This window comes from Curcuma longa, chromosome 14, assembly GCF_044706935.1.
Source record: "Curcuma longa cultivar G26 ecotype Majalengka, Jawa Barat chromosome 14, ITB_CL_G26_1.1, whole genome shotgun sequence".
Taxonomy (NCBI): domain Eukaryota; kingdom Viridiplantae; phylum Streptophyta; class Magnoliopsida; order Zingiberales; family Zingiberaceae; genus Curcuma; species Curcuma longa.
The window spans coordinates 7299484-7325215 of NC_133874.1; the positions used below are offsets into that span (position 1 = coordinate 7299484).

At 37.3% G+C, this 25732-nt stretch overlaps 5 protein-coding genes across 5 annotated transcripts; all 5 read right to left on the minus strand.

Moving 5' to 3' along the window:
• Positions 1-850: 850 nt before the first annotated feature.
• On the minus strand, positions 851-4770 carry LOC141845024 (ubiquitin-conjugating enzyme E2 variant 1C-like). Its single transcript, XM_074733028.1, has 5 exons — positions 4460-4770; positions 1711-1850; positions 1478-1603; positions 1276-1402; positions 851-1190 (listed from the first exon to the last, which is right to left on the minus strand). Exons 1-5 carry the CDS (start codon positions 4485-4487, stop codon positions 1132-1134), a joined length of 480 nt encoding a protein of 159 aa, XP_074589129.1. The 5' UTR covers positions 4488-4770; the 3' UTR covers positions 851-1131.
• Positions 4771-5551: 781 nt separating this feature from the next.
• On the minus strand, positions 5552-9676 carry LOC141845276 (uncharacterized). Its single transcript, XM_074733339.1, is given in 7 exon segments — positions 5552-5937; positions 5940-6114; positions 6195-6518; positions 7263-7371; positions 8887-8966; positions 9070-9132; positions 9587-9676. Coding segments are annotated over 7 exon segments (906 nt in total). The 5' UTR covers positions 9590-9676; the 3' UTR covers positions 5552-5785.
• Positions 9677-10142: 466 nt separating this feature from the next.
• On the minus strand, positions 10143-14794 carry LOC141845460 (uncharacterized). Its single transcript, XM_074733510.1, has 4 exons — positions 14390-14794; positions 12286-12547; positions 11294-11471; positions 10143-10699 (listed from the first exon to the last, which is right to left on the minus strand). Exons 1-4 carry the CDS (start codon positions 14784-14786, stop codon positions 10301-10303), a joined length of 1236 nt encoding a protein of 411 aa, XP_074589611.1. The 5' UTR covers positions 14787-14794; the 3' UTR covers positions 10143-10300.
• Positions 14795-16473: 1679 nt separating this feature from the next.
• LOC141845274 (uncharacterized) lies at positions 16474-19843 on the minus strand. The gene is made up of 8 exons (XM_074733337.1): positions 19445-19843; positions 19140-19340; positions 18558-19046; positions 18077-18187; positions 17669-17851; positions 17257-17598; positions 16706-16826; positions 16474-16616 (listed from the first exon to the last, which is right to left on the minus strand). Exons 1-8 carry the CDS (start codon positions 19811-19813, stop codon positions 16504-16506), a joined length of 1929 nt encoding a protein of 642 aa, XP_074589438.1. The 5' UTR covers positions 19814-19843; the 3' UTR covers positions 16474-16503.
• Positions 19844-20941: 1098 nt separating this feature from the next.
• On the minus strand, positions 20942-23971 carry LOC141844980 (sulfite exporter TauE/SafE family protein 3-like). The gene is made up of 12 exons (XM_074732972.1): positions 23570-23971; positions 23300-23459; positions 22840-23040; positions 22699-22763; positions 22581-22608; positions 22439-22509; positions 22267-22353; positions 22127-22180; positions 21806-22027; positions 21558-21651; positions 21328-21468; positions 20942-21227 (listed from the first exon to the last, which is right to left on the minus strand). The coding sequence occupies exons 1-12, from the start codon at positions 23783-23785 to the stop codon at positions 21142-21144; spliced, it is 1425 nt and encodes a 474-aa protein (XP_074589073.1). The 5' UTR covers positions 23786-23971; the 3' UTR covers positions 20942-21141.
• Between the last annotated feature and the right edge of the window lie 1761 nt (positions 23972-25732).

Consider the following 25732-nt stretch of genomic DNA (forward strand, 5'->3'; position numbering starts at 1 on the left):
TGTCCTGTGAATGGTCAGTAACACTCGATTATTCCCCAGATGCCTAGCTGTGAAAAGACGATTATACCCTTACCCGAGATAGTAATGCTCCATTCTCTGCGCACTACGACTTTTGGTTGATGAAACTGGAAATTAATAAATAAATAATTTTTCTTCGATTTTTCTCATAAATCTACTGTGGTTGACTATTCATTGGAATATTATTAGGGTTTCGGAGTCAACCGATGGAATATAATATTGTGGATGCACATTTCCCACTTTATTCTATTCTCCGATCGATTTAATTTGAGTTGCAAGATTGCTATTGGTCGTGAGGAAATTTTGATGGTCTAAAATGGAAAAATTTTCTGCCGATAAATATCATCATCATTGATTTGTTCCCTCCCTTTTCCGCAAAGAAAATCTAGCGGAATCATATGCAATCTTACGACAAGATATGTTGGATTTCATTCGTTGACTAAGATTGCGTGATTGATTCCCCCCACCTTGCTCTAGCTGAAGGGTACTATTTTCACTTTAAAATAAAATTAAAAAAAAACATATAATATTTTATCATAATTAATTACTTTTTTTATTTAATGTGTATATTTATCATATTAGTTATCTAAAGCTAAAGGTAAGCTTATGGAGTTTAGGCACACTTGTTGAGTTATGTTAGGTGCCACCTAGTTTTATCGGGACTAAGACTCGAACCTTAAATGATCGACTCGTCCAAAGACGAATGTGTCGGGCCCACGAAAGGGTTGACACGGCCCATCGGGGGCCCAATAAAAGCATAATTTAAGATGGGATTAAGCATAGCTTTGGATCTTACTTGATCTCACAACATCTTGGTATCAAGATTCTCAGGTAAAACAAAGTTGAGCCTAAAGATTTATCATTGGATCTTGCTACAAGGTAGTAAACTTGACATAAACTCATGATAATAGAAAAGGGGAAGTAATCAAACCATGTAGTTCTGCATCAGTTGGCACCTGATCACTGAATGTTAATCTCATAGAATAGTTAAGGCTGAGAAATGAGAGAGAATTATTGTCACATAATTACAAGACGACTTATTTACCCTTCTACTTGTCGATGATCGCGAGCCAGCCGCAAAGAGACAGGCATTCTTGGGTGATGCTCTCCTTCTCAAAGAATAGCACATCTCACCACAAAATCCTTTTGTTCCATCCTCTCATCATCATTGCCTGAATTGTTCATTCAGGTGTGATTTTACCACTGTGAGAAAGGGAGAACAAAAAGAAGGTGAAGATGATTTTTTCGCGGTTATACCTTCGGTGGGCTGGTGAAGCTTTCGGTTTTGGGGAGCCGACATCTCTTTCTTCAAACATGTTAGAATGTCCTCCATTGTGTATTCCCTTTGCCAATTCGCAAGCATGGGGAACAGGCTAGGTTCGACCTGAAAGTTTTTAGAGCAAGATAAAGTTCTATTGTTCCTTGTATGGAAACAAATTGAATGAACTATAGTAACTACCACTCCAGTTTCCGGATTGATACATGTCATGTTGATTTGTGACTGGAACCGAACGGTCGGAGGTTTTTCGGGATAGTCTTTATCACAAAAGAGTTTCAACTGGTATATCCGCCCTTCATGAACAGACTGCAAATGGAGTGAGCCAGATGGGTAAATAGTGAACATATGGAAGCATAAAGAAGACTAGTGACATATTTGAAGCATGAATTAAACAGTGAGATAAGAAAATATACATTTTGGGGACCGATAATCGTCCCTGTCCACGATCGCATATAAATATCATCAGCATCATCCATTCCGTAGCTAACAGTACCATCGCCGATACCCTTTTCTCCCCTCTCAAGCTCTTCCAGCAACCTGAAGCTTCTAGGAACTGCAGAGAGAAAAAATATATAATACAAATTTCAAGCTCCAATTTTAAAACTCTCTTCATGAATAGCATTTTATTATTTGAATCCCACAAACTAGTGTTTTATCTTTCCGATTTATTTGCCTATATAAAATGGACCAGAAGGTTTACAAGTTTCACTGATATGAAACTGTAATCGCTGCAAATCAATAAACATCCATCAACTAAACCAGAAAATAAAATCACCAATACTGCAAAGTAGTAACTGTATTGAGGTTAAGCACAATATGCTATGTAAATTAAGATTGAGTAACGTGAAAAGTGACTGGAAGAATCTCTCAGGAGAAAGTTGAGAAACGCACAGCAAAATGCAGAAGCAAGTTGCATAAGTGAAGGTAAAGACAAGGTAAGTGCTGCTTCAAAATCTTCTCTAGCATTATTAAGGAAGAGTCAATGCAAATCCAGAGGATATGAATGCCAAATGAGACAATACAAAAGAGTATACAGTTAAACATATTTTTTCTGGGTTGGAAATTTTAGGTGAGATAGAGGAGATCAATGTAGTAAATAACAGTTTAGATTGTTGTTGATGTGGTGCAAAAGGAGATTAGTGCCGGTTGTTCCAAATGTTCAGAAGGATGATTCTCTGCAAGAAAAAAAAAATAGAGAAATGCTTGGTGCAAGGAATATTACTAAGAGGCTTCCTTAATGCATTAGAGGTAGTTAGGGAAAAAACATTTTTAATGCCAGGATCCCTAAGAAGTGAATTGATGCTCAGAAGTCTTTCGGTAGTTGCTGACTTGGTGAGGACAATCATTCGTAGCAAAAGTGGATTTGGTAGGTAATAATTTTGTTCAGAAAATAATAAAATCTCTGGAAGGAGCTTTTGCACAACCAAACACAAGAGAAGATGCTTCCTGGATAATATTAATTTTCCTTCTAGATTTCAGCTACTCATAAATCATAATAGGTAAAATGCACATGCCTCTGCTTTGTCTCTTCCTCACATTAAAAATATGCAAGCGAGTTCCTTTCCATTTCATTTCATGATGATCCAAGTGAGGTGGTTACTATTTACTGCCATTCCTTGTCGTGCCTTTGGATGAAAGCAGAAGTAAAATAAGGACCTCAAATTTTAACACTTGATGGTTCAAAAGACTCCATTAAGGATAATTGGGAAGTGTCATATGCTGGGAATGGTTTGATGTTCCAACTCTTCCAAAACCTTAACAAGTTCAGGGGAGGTTTGGTGGATGGGAATAGAAATATGGTAGGATATTTGATGTGCCATAATAGTTAAATACTGTCATATTAATATAATTACTGCATCAATACTGTAAATCAAACATATCAATACAATCACCAATGATCTGTTATACTTTTGCAACATAAATGCTGAATTCTCACTGGTTTGACAATTAAAAGGCTACAGTTGTGAAAAATGGTTGGATGCGCACGTGTCTGATCAACCAACTTCTCTATTTGTTATAATTTCGACCAAAACAAAAGTCCTTATGTAATGGCATGTCAAGTATAAAATAGTTCAACTAAAACAGATCATCTGTATGCAGCCATAAAACTGGTAATATAATAAGCAAAAAAAAAAAAAGTAGCTGAGGAGTTCTGATTTCATGGCCATAGCTTTGATGCATGTCTAAGTTCAATTAGGCCAGCAAAAATTCTATTGTTAAAAGAACCCATTTTATATGCTAAATGACAGCAGGAGTTAGGACTATAATATTTGACTTCTCCAGTATTTGCCTTAAAAATTGAAGGAGAGGAAAACTGTATTTCAATTTCCATACTCAATACTGAATGACACAGTTTCATCTCTTTGCCCTGCCTACTGGAGGAGATGAAAAATAAGTATATTAAATAAGCCAAAAAGAAGAACGCAAACTTGATTTGTAACAGGGAAAGCAAACATAACAACATTGAACAAACAACTTCTATAAACTATCAATGGCATATTTATCATTACAAAAGTGAGTAACAATGGTCAATGAATTGACAAAGGAAAAGTACCAACATAAATTGCTTCGCCAATAACAAATTTGGCTTTCCACATTCGGATATGAACCATAACAACAGTGTACTTTCCTAGGAGGAAAAAACAGGACGAACAAGCCTATCAGCTTGAACAATTCCAATAATTTGCATTGGATGGAAAATACAAGGAAAATTTTGGCACGATTAAAAGAAGTTTCACGTTAATATCCAAATTCTCACATATTTTCCTCTCGCCACTTCCCTACGAGTGTACTCTTTCAAACATGAGACACCTCCTTTCATTTGTTCTCAACCAAAGTGTTCATTACTTATTTTCAAAACCTACTAACAAACTGAATCAGTTTTAAAAAAGGATTTCTTTTCTTTTTAGATTCTGTCACTCTCTGCATCTTATCTAGACTCCTCCAATTACAGAAATCGGTCAATCCGAAAACTTGATAACATACATGAATCACCTCCGGCATCTCATATGCCAATCCAACACTTGAAAGAAAGAAAAAAAACCTACCTCACATGTTAAAATCGAGGGTACCAGGAAAAGCAGCCCAAGAAAGCGGAAAATAGCAAACGAGCAAAAACAGAAAAGGAAAAAACAAAAACTCAAAGGAGGGCAGAAAGCGCACCAACAACACGCGATCCTTCGGAGGCCATCTTCGAGCGGTTTGTAACTCCACGAAACGAGAACAAGAGGGAAGGGGCAGAATCGAACTTAAAGTAAACTATGAGGAAGCGGATCGCGAAGCCTTCCCTCCGCGGTTAGCTGCCGCGCTGGGGTCAAGGGAATCAGTATCCTTCCCCTCCAAGCAAAGCGGCTAGGAGTAGGAGTAGAGACGGCGGAGGAGGAGGAGGAGGAGGAGGAGGCTTACTTCTTCCGCTTACAGCGGCATCGCCGGCGTCGAAGAGCAGCAGCCCGAGAAAGGAGAAAAAGGGAAAGTAGAGCAAGAAGAAGACTGTGCGATAGTGGAATTTGCGGTTATTTAAATATAGAAAGTGGTGGCAGCGAAAACATCATCACTCAGATAATATTTATTTTTCTCCTTTTTATTTTTATTTTTTAAATATTTATTTTAGGGACAAATTGTTTTTAAGGTTAATACATTTTATTTTTATGCCCTGATACAAAATAATTGTAATTAAATTGGTATAAATAGATAAATTTTTAATAATAAAATTCTGTGTTTGTGTAGCCGTCAATTTAGATTAGGTTTGTTGAATTGACTCGCCAGTCAAATAATTTAAGTGGATTGAATTGATATTTTATCAATCCATTTTAAAGTGAATTTAGGTAGATTAGTTTAACATTACAATAGACTTGGTTGACTCCACGAATTAAAAATTTTTTTAAATTTAAAATAAAAATAAAAATTTTAATGAATTTGAGACTTAACTCACCTCATTCATAATCAAATTTAAAATTTTTAATATTATAATTTTTTTATTTTTTTAAACTTAATTTTACAATTCAAATATAAAATTTTTAATATTTTATATATTTTTTTAATTTTTTAATAAGTCATGAATTAATCCGTGTAATTTTGTCGAATTAAATTAAAAATTTATTAACTCATCAAGATGACAAATCGCCCCCTACCATTAAGAAAATACTCCATTTTTCCTTGAAAAAATTTCATCAGAAAACATTTTACACTGAAAAATATTTTCCAACAAGCAATCCTTAAAGACTTTTCTAACATTTACACAAGATCTCAAACATGTTTTATCAAAATATAGCTGATTTGGTAAACATACAACTTGATATTGAGCTGAAGCATCATCCCCTTCAAGAACTACAAACATTTACATTTTTTTTTTTCAAGTGTAAGCCAAAACCAAAAACTATGAACAAAGATCAACAAAAAAGATATCATCCAAAGCATAACTAGTAATGAAGCAGGAACTAACAACTTCATCTTTTGAACACAGCCTTTGGAGAAGGCCAAGGTCATCCATTAGTGCTTTTTGAGCCCAGCCCCAGCTTCTTGTTGCCAGGACAAAGGCTTAACTCTTCCTGCTAACAAGGCAGATACGGCGGTCGCTTTTATTTTTCTCCTCTTCGACTGGAGCTCCATAAGCTTATTTCCTGTTGTAGAGGTTGATTTGAGAAGATGGATGAAGCCTTGATCGCTGCTCGCTTGTCCTTGCTGTTCTTGTTGAATTTCGGAGCAAATATAACAGCAGCTGCACTAGCTGCATCTTCTTTTGAGGGAGGGAGGAGTCTGATGCTGAGGCCCATCTTTTTTGAAGCTTCTTCTTCTTCTGCAACCTTTCTCTTTTGGGTCTGAAATTAGAACATAATGGATGAAGGAATCTGCACAATCTAGATAAACAATAAAAATAAGTCAAAAACAATTAGCCCACCCTAAGACAAGCGCGAAGGGCTCGGTTAAGGCTATAATCATTAGCATGCCTACTGTCTGAGACTCTTTGAAGACGGACTAGTGGTTCCTCAGCCTCTTTCTTCTTTCGCAAATCCTCTTCTTGATGCTCGAGGCGGTAAAATGGATCAGAAAGCTTCCCTCTTTCTTCATCTGCTGGAAGGGCAAATGTTTCTGCATCTTCGATGTCATAATCTTCTGTCTTCCGTTGTGCTCCGCTGATTATGACATATTCAGTGTTCTTTGGATCTGTCTGTATTACTATTTCATGTCGACAGCAAGCTGATTTCATAGTAAAGCTCCATATCTACAAGCAAGACAATATCAAATCAGACAAATACAGATTTGGCAGAGAACTTATAAGCACTCGGAACAGGAAAAAACAGCGGAAATAATATTGAGACAACAAGCTGATTGCAGAAATTAGTTATGAATTGTCACAAGAATATTTCTACATCTAACACTGCCTTTAGAGTGAACTGGTGCAAGCTTGTCAGAGAATATCCGTCCATCTCTGTTCAGAATTTCTGAGATAGCTGTCTACCCCATCATAAAGCTCTACTCACAAACTTTGAAATTTTGATGCGCATGAAGATAAAGTAGAAAGTTGATTCCATCAAATTTGAAAAATTCAAACAGACAAATTTTTAGAGGTTTCTTATCCAATAAATTCAAGGATGATGCTTTATTGATTGGCCTTGAGCATATTTCAATCTCCCATTTTCACTTCTTTCTCGTTTCTCATTTGTTTACAAGTCTTCATAATCTTATCCCAGTCACCAGACACAAACGGCAAAATGCAATTACTAATTAGTTCTCAATGAAGCAATTGGCATTTTAACTTTAAAATTGATCTAAGTGAATTTCAACAGCTACCTTATTACAGATGAACTTATCAAAATGTCAAGAAAATATTCTAATAAGACTCCAGAATGCACTCAGACCAGCAGATAAACAAGATTTTTTTTTTTTGTTTCTATTACTCTAGTTTTAGTCAGTGTTTTGAAACGTTGGAAAAATGGTAGTGTCAAAAGATCACTTCACAGCTTACCTTAGTCGAGTAATAGTTGCCCACTTGCTTTTTCTCTGCATTAAACCTTACACCTTTGGCAATCATATGATTGCATCCACCACACCAGACATTAAACGGCATCTCAAACCTGCAAAGATAATTAAGGTAAAGCTAACTTGGGATATAACAAAAGTAACTTTGTAAAAGCCCCATTGTGATTTTCTGAATGTCCAAATTATATTTTCTCAACCAAGGTATGCAGTTATGCATGATTGTCTACTTAGCTATATTAGATTGTGGCCTTCAACAAATAGAAAGCAAAACACATTGATAGCCTATTCTTTAATTTACAACGGACATCGATTCACAATGCTGTTTCCTAATACATATGGCAATGATTAACACACATCAACCCATTAAGTAAGCTAGTCAGACCTTGGAAATATTGCAAAAACCTCAAGCTTACAATTTTCATCTATTTCCCTGTAATATCATAATTATGTATTAAAATGTTTCATGCTACCAAGAAACTTGAGCAGGTTATAGGCCACGAAGCGTCAGACCGGTGCAGATCAAGCGTCAGGTCAATGCAAAACACAAAGTTGTTTATTTGTAAGGAAACGAGGAAGAAAATGAATTAGAGGAAAGATACAGAAATCCAAATTTATCTGGAAGGAAATGAGACAGAAAATAAGGGAGGAAAACAGTATGAAAAGGTAATGAATAGAAATGACATGTTGCCTTATGACCGGCAACAAGAATCAACTTTTATTAATCGAGCTTCTCAAATCTCTTGCCTCAAATATTCCTTCCAACTAAGCACAGAGGAATGGATTTTTTTTTTTCACTTTCATTCAAAATTGTCTTCTTTCCCCACTAGGTAACTAAGAGGATTTGTGTAGGATTGTAAAATCCTGATAGCAAGAGAACACTGCAGGTGCATCAGCCATGTTCCCTTTTAATTTGGATAGCTAGGATTTGATTCACTAAATCAGCCTCCAAGTTAAGGCTACATACATAAATCATCCTTAAAGCTTGAATCCTATATTTGATCAACCATGTTCCCTTTTAATTTGGATAGCCAGGATTTGATTCACTAAATCAGCCTCCACGCTAAGGCTACATACATAAATCATCCTTAAAACTTGAATCCTATATTCATGTGAAACTTAGAACTAGGACTCGCCTAGATATTATGTCATAATAGGATGGCCCAAAATGACTGAATAGTAGAAAACTTTCTGAAGCACCTTATTTTGCAGAGTGTAGATCACATAGACAAAACTTTCAACAAAACACGAATAGCCTTCAATGGAGAAAGAAATATATAAGATAGAGAAATGCAAGAAATCAGAAATCACATGTTAAACAAAGAAAAGTTATATGAGTAACATTTGTGACCAATAAATTAAATTATCCTTAATAACCTTCCATCATATGTATTGAGAATTGAATGCGCGTAATTCAACTCCACCTCACCAACTTAAAATAAAATTGCATATTGATTATGAAGCACAGAGGCAGGAAACTATCAATGGGCTATTCGTTCAGAAAATTTTCATAGCAAAATGGGATAGTGGATCTGTAATTTATCAAACAAAATAAAATGGATGCAAAATGTGTCATGAATTTTAATATTATTGTTTTGCGCATGATCTTGTACCTTATAATCAATATGCCTTGGTCTAACTTTCTTGCCCTTTCTCTCAAAGGATGCTGCCCTTGGAATTTGTTCAAGGAACCCTGAAAGCGCAAGATTAAAAATATTAGTCGCCAATATTACAAGACAATAACAAGCCTTGTAAAAACAACTTTCAGACATAATACAAATTTTACAGCAAAATACCTTTTTGGGGTCCCATTCTGGTGGATAGTAGAAATTATCTGCTCTAGCAGCTGCGAGAGAAGACTAAAGGAAACAGAAACATGAATTAGAAACAAAGAAACTTCAAAAACCAGAAAAAAAAGAAAAATAATGCAATTCAAGATGATGAACTGTGCAAGCTAAAAAAAGTTGTGTGTACTTCTTACTGGATGATTCAAGTTCCCTTAACGTGCCAAAGTTATTATTTCGAGATCTTAAAAAATGAAAAAGATTAACTTCAACCATTGGAATATCGAACCCTAAATAGTACAGCAAGCGAGAAATCAAACAAGCGGAGCGGCAGAGAAGGTTGTCATCGAGTTTAGGTGATTGAAAAACACAAAGGCATGTAGAAAAACCAACAAAGCAAAAAGAAATCAGACATTCATCAACAACTACAGAAAGGGACCGTGATTTGGAAAAGAGGATTAGGGTTAACACGCTTCAGGCCTTGAATCGTCGAAAGTAAGAGAGCAGAGAAAGGATCGCGATCGCTCACCATCCTCGATCAGAGTTGGCAACGAAGCACCGGCGCAATCGAATCTCCGATCCCTCGCGTCGGTGAGAAAGATCAGGCAGAGAAAAGCGAATCTCCGATCACCGACTTTTTAAAATTTGGCTTTTATATTTTAGAATATGACGTTTTTACCCTCCATAATTTTAAAATATTATAAAACACCTTCACCTTCACCATTAAGACTTTACTTGACATCCCGCATGTGACAGGCACGTGACACGCCCTGCATGTGACAGGCACGTGACATGGGACAAGGTGAGAATTTGAAAGGTAAAAAGTTATAATTTTACATTGATTATCTAATAAATCGAAAAGTATGAACAACACATCATTCCACAATCAATATTTTAAAATTATCTTTCCATAAAAAAAATTAATCTACAATACATCATAATTAAAAATCAATCCATAAATATCTGATTAACATCTTACCATTGCATCATAATCTCTCTTCTTTGCTACATATTGTAAGTGATATATCCCAACTCTTTAAGGTGACTACAAAGATATCCAGATTTGCTATAACTTTTAAAGGCAGTTAACAACAAAATACTTCCAATAGGAGAAGATCATGCTCTCTCTTAGTCTGCTAGACAAACATTTCAAGATGCTATGATGGTTACAAATTTGAAGTTTTGCTAAACCAAATGTTCAAACAGTTCAGAAATCTTAATATCACAAGCAGGTGCACATCCTCTAGTTCTCAGATTGCCGAAAGTATTTCCCTGCGATTGCGATGAGTATGTTCAGCATTGCGGTCTCATCGTCTGGCTCAGCTTTCCTAGCAAGAAAGCTTGAGCACTTGCGCAACAGGCACCTCATGGAAGCACACATGTCCGCGTCGAGAGGAGTGTCAACTGCCACAGAAAGGGCAAACAGCCACAGGCACTCGTCCCGCGATAGCTCACTTGCACTCTCAAGCAAGCTTATGCGGTTCCGCAGTTTGGATGCTCGAGAAACAGGGTCCATGCTGAGCAAGAACGATGCTGTTGGAGAACTCTTTGGCTTATCCATACAGTCAGGATCACTGCGAGAGTTTTCGTCTTGGTTTCTCGCGGGAAGTTGGTTGCAGGAATCTTCTAGTTGCGAGAAAGCCTGGCACAGTTGACAGCAATGATGGTTAAGAGTGACGATATATTTTAAGCAACTACAATATGTATCAGAAAAAGCATTAGCTCAGGATTGTCTTTAAGCACCATGACTATCTATGAACTCACCAATCGAGTGCATCTTAGAGAATCCAATGGAAGACAGATGATGTTCTTGGCAACATAAGAATGCTGGTCAAGTATGGTATCGCTAATTTAATGCTTAATCAAGGGAATCTCTTGCCTACGGTTATCTTAAGTCGAGACAATGCTTCAGTGATTCTGATCATAAACACTGCACAACTTTTCGGCTGAGCAACATATGTAAAATTGTTTAACTGCTAGAACCTTTGTTCACTTTTATCTAAGCAAAACCCTAGTAATTAACATAATTTCTTAATGGTTAAAACAGGCATATTTATATGCTTCAGTGTTTAGAATTAACATATACAATCATTCGAAAGACAATTCTTGTAAGCATTCTCATCATACAAAAGAATAATGATTTGCTCTGAGATTTCTCGATGAATTATACTGAGCATATTACATGTTTAGTCACTACTAATTGTAATCAACAAAGAATAACAATCATGGAATTTACCTGTTTTAACTCAGAATATTCTGATAGGAATACGTCTTCCCAAATTTTTGATGGCAGCAAATTAGGAGGGCACTTCTCAATCTCTGGTAATTTGGGCATATATGGCGTTCGTTCGCTGCTTTGTTTACTTGATTCGAGCTTGGCCACTTTAATTTTAGGAATTTGAGCAGCTTCCCACCTGTTAGCTAGTTTGTTAGGATATATCTCCTACTAATTAAACTGCCACTGAAAATATCAGAATAACAAAGGTTCAAACAACCAATTTATTTCTAAATTCTTGTATCGGAAGTCAAAAAAAGGATGTGCATCTCTTTTGAGTCTAATGTGAAAAGTAATGTCAAACAAAGAACTAAAGGTTTGCAATGACAATCATTGCTCTTACAGTTTAAAATGAATTGCACAGCAAACAAAACCAGTTCATTTATTTCATTTCATGAACCAAATGTTCCATTATGTTTCAACTTCACCTGAACAAAAGTTAATTGTGTAGAGAAGCCTAGACTCGCTATGGAAATCTAGGAGTTAAGAGAATAATAAATATTTTACTAGGTCAAAATAAAACCAAGATGGGGGCATATGAGTAGGTAGTGTAACTAGGAAAAATTGCAATTTTTTCGACCCAATAGATGCAAACACACTATCTGTTGGGAGACATCATGAAAAATTACTGTATGCGAGTAGTGTAACTGACAATCAATTTTATCTCCTAAACATCAAGGCTATGTTTCTTTGAAGGGAGGGAAGATACAAGAGCAAGGGCGGTAGGGATAAAAACCAAATAGGAGAGAAACATGGAAGATGACTTAGAAGATCTTTGATAGTTAAGATCATAAACCATTTAACTTCTTCATTTAAAATCTAATCCAAATAATGTTAACAATAAAAAAATCAAATAATACTATTAAAGAAGACATATTCACATATGCATTTTTTATACATACAGTGTCACTGGAGTATGAAACAATAATAATATGGAGGATAGAAATGATTACTTGACACGTCTCAGGTACTCCATACCATCTAACGGTGGACCAGAATCAAAATCTGGTTCTCCTTCAACTAAAAAAGCAGGTTTCTGGATGCTTCCAATTTCATCATCACTGCTGTCATCTACATTTTTGGCACCTTCGAATTCAGTAAACCACTCTCCTACAGCTTGGTCATTCTGGCTACTCACGTTAGCATCATTTTCAAGGATTTCAGATACATCTAAGACGTGAGTACTTTCAGAAGTATTTACAACAGCACTGTCATCTGTATGTTAGAAACCATAAATTATTTTCACAATATCCAAAAATACAAGTATCACCACCACTCAGATGATATGCCACACAAAAGAGAGATATCAAATATTCAGATATTTAACATCAGGTTAGCAATAGCAAGTGTCACCAATATGACTAATTTGATTTCATCGGCATTTATGAAAGCATATTCTAAATGCACTCTGTTCTCATGACAAATTTTAAGTTTGGAAGACAACTAGCAATTGTCACGACAAAAGGATTCCACTCCTCATAAGGGCATTACACCACTCCCTCTGGTAATAATTCATGACTCATGGGCCATCTTATGTTATCATATTCAACAAACACATACAGAAATATAGACAGGCTTTATTTACTAAATTTTATCTTTTGAAATAAGAAACACTTGTTAATTGCATTGTATATTCCTGTGAAAACAGAATCAGGCTTAACTTTGAAAAACTGGTAGTAAAGGAAACAAAAGTAAAACAACAATTACAAAAGATAAATCTAATTTTCAACATAGGTCTTAGGATATATCTAAGGAACTTTAATAACTTGTACAACCAAATCAAGCCACTACAATGATCAGTCTCACCTACAAAGTTGGAGGGCAAAATAGGCAACACAATGAATACTAACATGCACAATAGGTTAAGATTGGCAGTGCATGAAGTGTGCTATCGTCCCACTAGGGTTCCTGAATGTCTACCAAAATATTAGCTTTACCAGGATGGGTTCTAATGGTGAAATTATAATCCTTAAAAAAATCAATCCATCTCCTCCAATGCTCCTTCCAAGTGAAAAGGTACTTCAAACTCTTACAGTCAATGAATTTCTTAAATGTGACCCATACAAGCAGTGCCTCCAGATGAGGCTTGCATACTGAAGATCATGCACTAGATGGTTTCACTGATAATCCTTTAGTTAGCAAGAAATAGACCAAGAAACATATGGCACAATTATACCATGTTGTATAAGTACTGTTCCTAATCCTTGGATCAATGTGTTTGTATAGAGGATGAACCCATCATCACTAGAAGGATTGGAATGCAACGCAACATTGACGGAAGAACAGCTGGGTTAATTCTCTATATGAATGCATCGATCTAAGAATTGGGACCGGTGTTGATGCAAGTGAAAGTGAGTGAATTAAAGCAAAACTTGATTAAAACGAAAGGTATAATGGTAAAAATTTAGAAAATTAATAAAAAGTGAAAATAGTGAACACTATTATGAAAGCTGTGTGATCTAGAGCAAAGGCTCACAGTGTATGTGATGAGGCTTTGGCTATATTCACTTAAGTGGGCTTCGACTCATTTTCATGTTGCAGTTAGGGGATTTGGCTCATGTATCAAATGATACGTTTCTAATTTATGGTCTTAGCTATAGGGTTCACCTAATGCAAGTGATTATACTTGATGGTAACACAACATTTGATAATTGATGATTACATAAAGCTTAACTATCAATGATAAAGTTTGATAATCAATGATAACTAAAAGTTAATTAACTTTTACCTGATATTTTGTTAGAGAATGAATTCATGCATGTATACCCTTAATCCACTATGCACATTTATGACCATTCCCCTTTCCTGATTATGATAATATAAGAAGGTTTGTGAACTGTGAATTGTCATGAGTGAGATGCCCTTACTTTACGTGGAACAGAGCCCTCCCTGTGGTGAACACAAAGGTAATAGGGCATTGACACTGAAGGGACTAATAGAAAGGACACAATTCACTAACTCCTGATGGAAACGAGACTCTTCATGTTCGATCAGTCATTTGAAATACAAGAGAACTGAAAAGGTAAAACCTTCTAAGGATTTCATAAGAGAACATACCAGCAACAAACAAGGAGGCCTTTGCTTCTTTCTTCTTCCCTCCACGCTTTTGCTTCCGGCCACTCACTTCGCGGAGCCCATCGTAATCACGAGCAATAACCTCCCCCAGGGCCCCGTACACCTCTTCCCACAGCCGCCGCTGCTCCGCTACACCCCGAGACCTCATCTCCAGTATTTCCTTCGTTGAATAGCGAAACCCGGATAACTTTTCTCTACCTTCCCTTTTCTCTCCAGTCGCATCGGGTTCCGGTACCGTCTTCTCCACAAAGCTCCCTCCTACCTCAAAATCTAACCCAAGTTCCCCGCTTTCCCGCATTGATGGCTCCCTAAAAGCGACATCGAGGGCTTCGACCGCCACCGCAGTTGCTCCGGCGGCTGCATCAAGCGCTTGCGACATCGATATCCCTCCTGGCGGTCGCAAGAAAGCATGAGCATTGAGAAGACAACGGAAGAGATCATAAACCCTCGAGCAAATTGCAATTTTACCCCATACTTTTAACTTTTCCTGTAAAGGCCCTTTGGTTCTACAATTGTTATTTAACCCCCTCTTCTTTTGCTATTATCATTTTCACTCCAGCTTATCGTTTACTTTTATCTTTTAGCACAATATATTTTATAATATGAGTCTTTTTTTCAAACTAATTCAACATATTTTCATATAATTTTCTCTTCATTTATAAATTTGTAAAATAATTTTTAGAAAAAATATATATTTCTTTATTTTGATAAACAATAAAATAAATGTGCTTTGAATCAATATCAGTTTTTAAAGGAATTTTAAATTTAAAGTCACTAATTATATTAGATTTGAAACTTATATTGTTTAAACTCATTTACTAATACTATTATTTTTCTTTTTTATGTTCAAATTAGTAAATAAAAGTATTAAGAAATATCAATAATTTTAACTCTTTATTTAAAAAAAATAAACTTAAAATGCATGTGTATAATGATCGATTTACCTTCTCACAAATGATCATGGGACCGATCGTATGAGGTCATTAGAATGACAGATTTTACTTTTACTAAAGTTGATATTTGAAATCCACCCCTGATATGGATGAGTTAATTACTATGAGACAGACTTATTGAAATAGATAAGGATCAAATCTCAACAAAGCCAAGATAATACCCTCCCGTAATGACAAACTGTAACTTCTCGATTTATTCATAAATAACATGAAATCGACCGTGTTTTTTACATAAGTTGATATTTGAAATCCAACACCGCAATTAATGTTGATTTCAATATGTAGTGCTCAATTATTGAAATCCAACACTCTATATATATATGATAATTAATGATGCAATGGAAAAAGCATGATGATTATAGCAAACTCATAGTTTAGAAATCATTTTTTGTATTAACAATTGAAATGATAAAAACAACAAAACACAACAAATGAATCACATTGACCTGATCAGTGATTCCATGAGCATACTCATGAAAGGAAGGGATATGAAAATAAATTTTCTGGTAAACTTTGTGTCAGATCCATAATTGGCACAAATATGATATGATGGTGACAATTTGTATTTTGGATGAACAGTATTAAACACTGAACTGATCTCAAACTCCAACTAAAAAACCAATAACAATTTGTTTTGGATGGACAGTATTAAACACCACTGATCTCAGACAAATATGATACGATGATGATGACAATTTGTATTCTGATGAACAGTATGAAACACTGAACTGATCTCAAACTCCAACTAAAAACCAATAAATTTGTTTTGGATGAACAGTAACATACGCTACTGATCTCAAACTTCAACTTAAAGACCAGACTTTGACAAATTCCAATGGATAATGCTTCATGGCAAAAAGTATGAAGCCTATCTGGGTATGCCATGACTGTGTATCCACAGCCTCAAGTATTGCAAACACTTGGACAACCCTCTTTACTCAAATTATCATTGTCATTGGTTAAGTTTCCTAACATCAATCTGCGACTCGCAATGTCGATTTGTTTTCTGCTCAAAGGAAATTTAGACCTTGCAGTTAGAGAGAGAGAGAGAGAGAGAGAGAGAGATCGAATGAATGTATGGATGAATAAAATGTTGTTATGAAAAAAACAAGCCTGGTGAAGGGTTGAATCTTGCTTGCATGGTTATCTGATAGGTCTAGCCAATGCAAAAGAGGATTCAGGATTTGCTGACATCAATAGTTCGAGTGGAACAACCTTTAGCGGAGTGGGAATTTTCAGACTTGGTTCGAAAAGGCCTGCGCAGGGTATTTGAGTGAAAAGAAGAGATTGTAGTGAAAGGCAAGAGTGATGAAACAAAGAGGCAAACAAGGAATGTCGGGTTTACCTGGGGACAACTTCCGTCCGCCATATAATGCTTTCGCCAAGGGATTGGATGCCCATTGATTGACGGCCACACGGTTTGTAGGCTGAAACCCAATTATTTTCCCATCTCCAGACAACACAACCTGGATGGCACAGGAAAGGTTCAACTTTACATATTGGCTGCAAAAGCATCAAATCAAACCTTCCCCTTGGCCTTGATACCAAAACAATTTTGAACAAATAAAAGATCAAATTGTAAAAATCCATTAGAAATATGAGCGCAGCATAAACATGGAAGCCCCAGACAATTACCAGATCAACATTTTAATGAACTTGGAAAATTTACATGAGAATGAATAACTGCATGGCAAAAAATCAGCATATTTCATGTGATTAAGGTCGGATCGTGTTGTCTGATAATCGGACAAAAAAAGTTGTCATAATTTTATGCTCTTTGGAAGATAAAACATACATCAGAACAGTTGCTAAATTCTAAGATCACTCAAAAAGTGTATGAAGATCCATGGATTGTTTTCGACCTTTGATGAAAAAAAAGATTCAACTGAAACACACCTGGAAACTAGCAATATCTTGTGCGTTAGTATGGGAATCCACATTGTTCGTTCCAGAAGTATGCATGTGGGTAGACTGTTCAATATGAGAACATTCTGCATTTTGTGTTTCAGGAGAAACCAAGCTGCCGTATGGTTCTGTTCCATGATTTGCAGTAGTATCATGGAAGTTACTGATATGATCTTGCCCATTATGAATATCAAGGTGAAATTGATAGTTGTTCATCAAGTAGTTTGGAACTACACCAGTCCATGCACCAATGCTCACGTCAAAAAGTACATCCCCAGGCCAACCAAGCGCATCTTTAATATTTTCAATAACTGATATCGCAAAACTTCCTACCTATCCAACGCAGATATGTAATCAAATAAATATCCAAGAACAACTAATATGCATACGCCTGTCAACATACCTCAGTTGTTCCATAATCCTGGCAGTGGTAGTCACCTAAATTAGTTGAAGAAACAGAATTGTTCCTTTCTGTTGATGTTTTGAGTTTTAGAAGATGTTGCCAGTGTGCTTGAGCTAGAATACTCAAGGCAATAAAAGCGCATGCTCCAGCTAATGCAAAAATCAATTTTTTCAAGGATGAACCCTGCAAATAATCAGGTTTGATGGTGCAAAATTAGGCCTAACTACATCTTTAACTATGGCATATGTGCCAGTGGAACTAGGTAACAGGCAAAACAGAAGGTGGTTTATCTGTGTTTATATCAAGCAAGTTGACTTCTCAACTTGTGGTAGATAAGATGCCAAATTTCTGTTAACGGCACATGAAAGAAATAGATTAGGAAACTAACATGGCAAAACAAGAAGGCACCTTTTTGATCTGGACGTTTGATGATTTAGTCAGTAAACTGCAGACAAGCTGTTTGGCAGGGAGCATATATCGATCTTCATAGTACATGTCGAGAACATTTGCAAGTTCCACCTGCACTCAATTGTCATTTATTAGCTTCAAAACTTCTGTAGGATGAAAGCTTCAAATTCGAATGGAATACACAAAATCTTACCTCACTTACAAAAACATGGCTCACTAGCAAGAAATTGAAACTCAAGGAGAAAGAAAAGCAGAGCTGATAACCAATTGAGTTTGAAACAGTAATGTATGTGTATATCTGAACTATTAAACCATTTACCACCTCGTAAATGTTTGGAATGGAAATTTTGCTTTAGCAAGTAATGACAAGTTCCTAGTTCCTCATAAATCAAACTTGTATATCCAAATAAATAAAATAAACAGTGGTACAAATTAATTGGAGTAGATGATTGAAGGAAAAAAAAGGAAAGTATCAATATACCATTTGGTAATGGGTCAAAAGAACTTCCCACCTATTATTGGCAATCTTGTGCCATCCTTCAAGCTTTGCATCCTTAAAAATATCAGCATTAATTTGTAATCTATAGGCAGGAACAAATTCATTTGTCCAATAACTCAATCCAGGACCACCAGCTTTCTCCAATCTCAAATAATTAGGTGTCACCCACCAACTATAACCTGGTTTCCTAGCAGTGTAGCGTATCCCCTTGATCAAGCTAAATTTATCCACCTGGCTCATTGCATTCATTACTATTTCACGCTCAGCAATTTTATATACGCAAATTGAAGAATCAGCCGAGCACTTCCCATGGGGCTTCTGTAACCAACTAAACACGGGCATCAGATGAGAACTATCCACCTTGACAGAGCACCTCCTTTCAGTTTCATTGAGAGCAAAAGAACAGATAGTCTCAGCGAGCACAGAAAGAAACCTCACATCTGAAGAGCTCACAGTGAATTGAAATGGAGCCTGTAAATAAGCCAATAACCCCGACACATTTACATAAATGACCAAAACATAAACTAAAGCAAACAAAGACAATATATGGTTGATATTAAGAACCTCTCTAGGCTTTGCAAGATCTTCCATATTCCTTTCCGTCCCTGGACAAAAGGATGTGAGCTTGTAGCTCCAGACTTTCTGTAAGGTGACTTGCCTGAATGTCATTGCAAGTATGTTCGTGGTATTTCCAGCTAGAATATCAGCATCAAGACTACTGCGCAATTTCTTGGCCTTCTCCTTCACCTTTTTAGCAGGTAAAATCTATCAAAAGAGCAATTTCCAGACAACGAACACCCGGTTCATACAATTCTATCACACTGGGGAAAAAGAGAAAGCACGAAACATCAGGATAGATCAGAACTAACTAGCCTGGTGGAAACCGTGCTGCGCTCATCGGCGCCGCCAGGAAAAAGGGTCTCGACGACCATGGTTGCTGAACCACTGGAGAGATGCTCTTCGGCGGCGCCACCTCCGTCCGCAGCAGCTGCCGTGACGGCCTGCTCGAAGCCGACGGCTCCGACGAGCGTGAGGCTGGCGAGGTCAGCATCATAGGAACGGATGGCTGGAAGGCTAGCGCCGCCACTCGAGGTAATGGCGTGGAGGAGCTCGTCGTCGTTGGCGCGGAGCGCGGCGATCCGTCGCCGGAGGCGGAGACCACGGGGCGCGAGGGCTCGTGGGAGGAGAAGGGAGGAGGAGGAGAGAGGGAGGGCAGGAGCTTGGAGGGGCATCGCCATCTCGAACCTTCGACGCCTGTTTGGTTTAGGGCTTCAATACTACAAGGAAGTTCATTTTTTTTCCATTTCCCTCCTCCTAATTATCTAAAATTCTTCACTTTTACCATCAATTCTACAGTAGGTCGAAACATTACAACAGATCAATCCAAAAGATCAAAAGACTGCTTCTTCCTGTTCAACCAACCAATCAAAGCTCCTCGGTTAAAGGGGGAAAAATCGAATACTACACACATTCCAACATCAAATGTATAATGTTTGAAAGGAAACAAAAAAAAAATCTTAAAAGGTTCGTGAATGATCGTAAAGCACATTCAAACTAGGGAAAACTTGCTCCTATCGATTCACACTCTCATGAACATTGAACAAGGACAACCAAATGCCCTAAATTTTTCTCCTTCGACATCAAATGGGGCTTTTCATACCAGAAATAGAATGCGAATCGAGTGATTGGGCTACAGTATGTCGAAACATTACAACAGATCAATCCAAAAGATCAAAAGACTGCTTCTTCCCGTTCAACCAACCGATAAAAGCTCCTCGGCTAAAGGGGGAAAAATCGAATCATACACACATTCCACCATCAAATGTATAATATTCGAAAGGAAACAAAAAAAAGATCTTAAAAGGTTCGTGAATGATCGTAAAGCACATTCAAACTAGGGAAAACTTGCTCCTATCGATTCACACTCTCATGAACATCGAACAAGGACAACCAAATGCCCTAAATCTTTCTCCTTCGACATCAAATGGGGCTTTTCATACCAGAAATAGAATGCGAGTAAGCGAGCGAGATCAATCCTGGGAGCCTCGGTTAAAGGGGGAAAAATCTTCCTCCTTCGCCGTCGCTTCTTCCTCCGATGCGATCGGATCTGTAGCTGCTTGTGAGAAAGAAAGAAGAAGACGAAGGCGTCGCGCGAGGAAGTGGCCTCCGTCCATATACTGGTCGTATCGGGTCGGATTCTGACCCGGATAAATACAACGAACCCGTTTACTCATGCTATATTAATTTTTTAATTTCATTTTAGAAAATGAATTTAGCAATGTATACTAAATAAATAAATATTACTGTTTACTTGAAGGGATAAACACAAAAGGAGAGGAAAAAGAAGGGATTTCTACGAACAGATGTGTGAATGAATAGGCCATTACTGCAAGATCTGACTGAACAAAACAGATGACAATATTACAGAACAGAACAAGAAAGTTCAAAACTTCTTCCCATCGTTTACCATCTCCAGACAAATTAAGCAATTCAAAGCATGATTTAACAATAAAAATTCAATTTTTGGAGCAGTGCCAAGACAGACATCATGTTTTGGTCTTCGATGCTACACTTCGTATTTGCAGAGATTCTCAAATCCCATGTACTCGTGCTGCTGGATCTTATAAATCATGTTTGAAATGCCAACTCCACCTGTGTTGAGCATCGAAAGGGATTGGAATTGCATCCTTTTTAGTTTTAGCATCGATATGTTCTGAATGAATGAAGGAATTCATGGCGTGTGGTTTCTTACCTAACGAGATTGCGCTGATAAAGATGGTGGATGCGAGGATGAAGATGATGAGCGATGCCCTCCCCAATATTTCGATCAATCGCCGGACTATGTGCTGGCCGACGATGGCGGCGACTAAAGAAATGGCCACAAAGTATAATGCTGCATGATTTAGAGAAAGAACAGGAAGGTTAGTTGTGCCAACTGCTGTGCCAATGAATTCAGATATGGATTTGGAAGGGAATTCTTACCATATGGGATGGGGAAACGCTTGAGGAGGTAATATTCTACGACCGACATCGATGAGGAAAATGTCATTGCAAAGGTTGCGGTAGCACTCGAGACCTGAAAAACACAAGTTCGATTAGCTCGTGCTCGTGCTCGAAGAGATGTAAACAAATCTTGTCTATGTTATCCAAAAACATCCATTAGTAAGTCATGTGAATTGTATTCTTCTTTTGAACTCTATGCATTTATGTTACTACTGAGATTTGAATACCTGAGGAGGAACACCGAGCTCCAAGAATACAGGACCTAGAATAAACCCGCCTCCGAGACCAAGAAGCCCTCCGACTACGCCGGCAAGAACACCAATCGAACAGTAGAATACAAGCTGAAGAACTGTAAAGTTCGACCCATTCTCCCCCTTGGATGAAATTATTCTCCTTCCTTTGTACAAGCTAATAGCTTCATATCCCGACACCCCCAAAGCCACAGGAATCTGCAAAAATTTTACAGGAGTGATGCGATTATAGAAGTGAAGTCGGTATGAATTATCGAGTTGAATCAAAAGGTAAACAATGGCTGATAGAACAAGAACCTGAAGAAAGTTGAGAATCCAATACCACAGGGAACAGGTTGATGTGTAGTATTGCTGGAAGGATACAAAAGACAAATTGCATCAGAATTTCGTATTATATCGTTAAATTGTATATCGATGACTTGGACCAGATTGATCACCTTCAGAACTTGCAGAATGAGAAATGATACCCACACAAAACAAAGAAGGCCAAACTCCTTCCAGCACACATTTTCCATGATTGGGACCTGCAAAGGTTATACCTGTCTTAGTTCCTTATCACATAGTTTGCCGCCGACAAAACTGATGAACAATAATACTAAGTTTGCTAACCTCTGTCCTCAAGGCCTTTGAGGCAGCCCCAGGGCCGGACGGTAGAGCCTTGTACTCCACTTCATCTCTTCCTGCTTGACATAAATGATTAGTTAGTCTTAAGCATTTGAATTCTTAACAAAAAGATGAAAATTCAACCCACCATCCGCCTCCTTTCGCATCGCCGCCTCCTACAATTCAAAACAAGATTTAGGAAAATCAGAAAATGCAATTGAACTATAAGGACTTAAAACAGTTCAAAATCCAGGTGAGCTATGCACCTTCTTGGAGATGGTCTCCTTCTTCCATGTATCAACACCCCTTAAGAATGCCTTTGACGATGTTCCTATTACAACGATCATAAAACATGAGTCCCTAAACTCGGCACGGTGGGAGAATTGACAAGGGATCAGCCGATTTACCAATGAAGAGGATAATAAGGAGAATTGTGACCATCCAATCGGCGAAAACGACATTAAATACTACTCCTATACTGATGCCCAGCATGAGCATTGGCTGGAAAAGCAAAGCAAGATCATAATCGATAATCGGCATATCCAGAGTTGGATGCCTCAGCTTCAGGTTATACCAAACTGTAGATCCTGCAGCACCCATGATCATGCCTGCACCAAATTAGAACTGTTTAGGTATAAAAACAAAACAACAAATAGAAGCATAAATGAGAGACAAATGAAGAATCTGAAGAACTACAAAGGTGCATCTTCTAAAGGAAGGAGGCAAGTGGATCAAAGTTGTGTCTTTTGAATTATTAGCACTGAAGATTACCAGTGAAACCATCTGTTTAGGTTTCCCCTTTTTTCATTTGTGATCTCATTTAAATGTGTGTGTGAGTTCGAATTTTGTAGAAGTTTCAGATCTTACATTTTGATATAGCAGTGGAAGACTTCGGATCGAATCCGATGATAAGGGTAAGCATGGGGACGTAAATCCCACCGCCACCAACACCTCCAACGCTCCCAAAAGCAGATCCCAAGAATCCAATGAGGGTTCCCACCACGATTTGCCACCCAAATTCCATGGGCTTTAGATTGAAAAAAAAAAATCGGAAAAGGAAATTTTAATCGAATCGAAGAAAGGAGACCTGAAAAAAACTTTTGAAATCTCAAAAACTTCAAAGTGCAATTGTTTTACCGGCCAAACGTGCTGGTAGGAGGAACCATCCGATCGCCACAAGAAATTTACGACCTTGAGCATGTAATGAGACAGCCCGACCTCCTCGGCTTCGACCGCCTCGCCCACAACAACCGCGGGACGAAACCCTCGGTCCGCCGCCGCCATCGCAGCGGCCAGCGCGAACGAGACGAGCAGGTTCGTCCACAACCGTCCGCTCCACCATTTGAACTCCATTCTCCCTATTCCCTCCTTAAAAACCAAGCCTTTGCTCACTTTCTCAAGCTCTCTTCCGGAAACAGAACTCGAACTAGAAAGTCAACGCTTCTACCGCCGTTCCGGTGCCGGAAAAGCGAGAGAGAGAGGAGGAGGCGGCGGCGGCGGAGAAGTCGATATCGGATTCTCTGGAGGCCCGGAATCCGATAAAGGCTCACGGATCACTAGGGAGGCGAAACGCGGTGGTATTTAAGACCACAGAGTACGAAAATGCCCCTGTAATTCGAGTTAATTTCTAATGCATTAATTAAATAAATAAATATTAAAGTTTTCCCCCATAAATAAAGAGCCATCTGGAACAATAATTAATGGCCCGCGTGATAATTGTGATTTTTAAAAAATTATTATCATTATTATTTTCGAGAGCATGAAGTTTAATTTGGGTCGGAATAATTTTAAATACAATAAAATATTATTTCCCTCTTTTTATTTTCGGAAGGAAATAAAATTTAAAAAAATAGATAAATTAAATTCCTTTTATATAATTTGATTTTAAAAAATAGATTAAAAAGGATTTTAATTAGTCATTATGTTAATATAATGTTTTTATTTTATATGTTTTATATCGAGAGGAGAGTGAGGTGGAACAAACAAGGATGATATAAATGACATGTGAGGAAAAATAATAAATATAAAAAAAATGTGACTTTTGTCGGCACGTGATAAAATGAACATGAATGTGAATGCACCTAGTGAGAAAGAAGGATGATGAAACTTATCTATACGACTCTATTCCAACTCATCACACGCTACTCAGTGGTCAAACTCCTTCGTCGCAATGGTCAACTAATTCCTAAAAGTTTGATCCACGTGGAAGTAATCATTTAGAGTTCTTTGGGTTCTATCCTCCAAATGTAAAGAGTTCTCTAAGCATCAACTACTTAAAGCTTCCTTTAATTTTTCTCTCTAATTCTTAGAATCTCAAGTGATATTTGGATTTTTAAATAAATTTAAATTTAATTTTGTTGTATTATTTAAATATATATATTTAAGTGGGTAAGAATTTAGGAGAACATATAAATACTTGATGGTTTAAAAGCATGAGTAGAAGACGTAAGTCAGTAAGAATGGATAGCATGGAAAAGAAATCAAAAGGTTGGTGCATCCGAAGTATGAAGAGTAAAAAGGATGCATTAGGAGTGAGTCGGAAGGGTTTGATGCATCTAAGTGATGAGAAACTGAAAGGAAGTTTGCTCAAAGCAATTAGAACTAGATTCGAGCAACCTAATGTCCAATCATTTGGATGATTTTTCATATCTAAATGATTTGTATAAAGGTTGATTATTTTTCAGACGATCGAAAGTTATTGTTGAGTCATTCAGACTCATTGTCTAAATGGATCAGAACGACCGTGTCAATAGTTTTCAAGCGATCGGACAAAGATGTTGAGTCATCTAGAGCTGTTGTCGAGCCGTTGTCAAAGAAGATAAAGCTTAAACCCACGTCAATGACTTCTGGGCGATCGAAAAATATCACGTCAATATAACAATCAGATCGAGATGAAGTCTATAAATAGGACTGAAGCTTAAGAACAAAAATAACACACTCGAATACTTATTGATTTTTCTATTCTTTACTATTTACTATTGTACTTCATGGTTATAAAAGGTTTTTCCAGCTTCGACACATTTCCGAAGAGGAGAAGATAGTGGACATACTTTTTCTGTAAAAATGTGGAATCCACCACCCCAATGGTCCCACACGATCGGCTCCACGACCATTTGTGAGGAGGTAAATTGAGAAGCTGCAGTTGACCATGACGGAGGAGGATATTATCTAGGCTTCATCGAAATTCAAACCCTTGCCATCTTCTGCAACTCTGCTCCGTCGTAACCAACTCAGCTATGCCTCAGGGGCAAGATAGTAGACATTTACTTCCTAGCCCTAGAGTAGCAACTCATGGGTTTA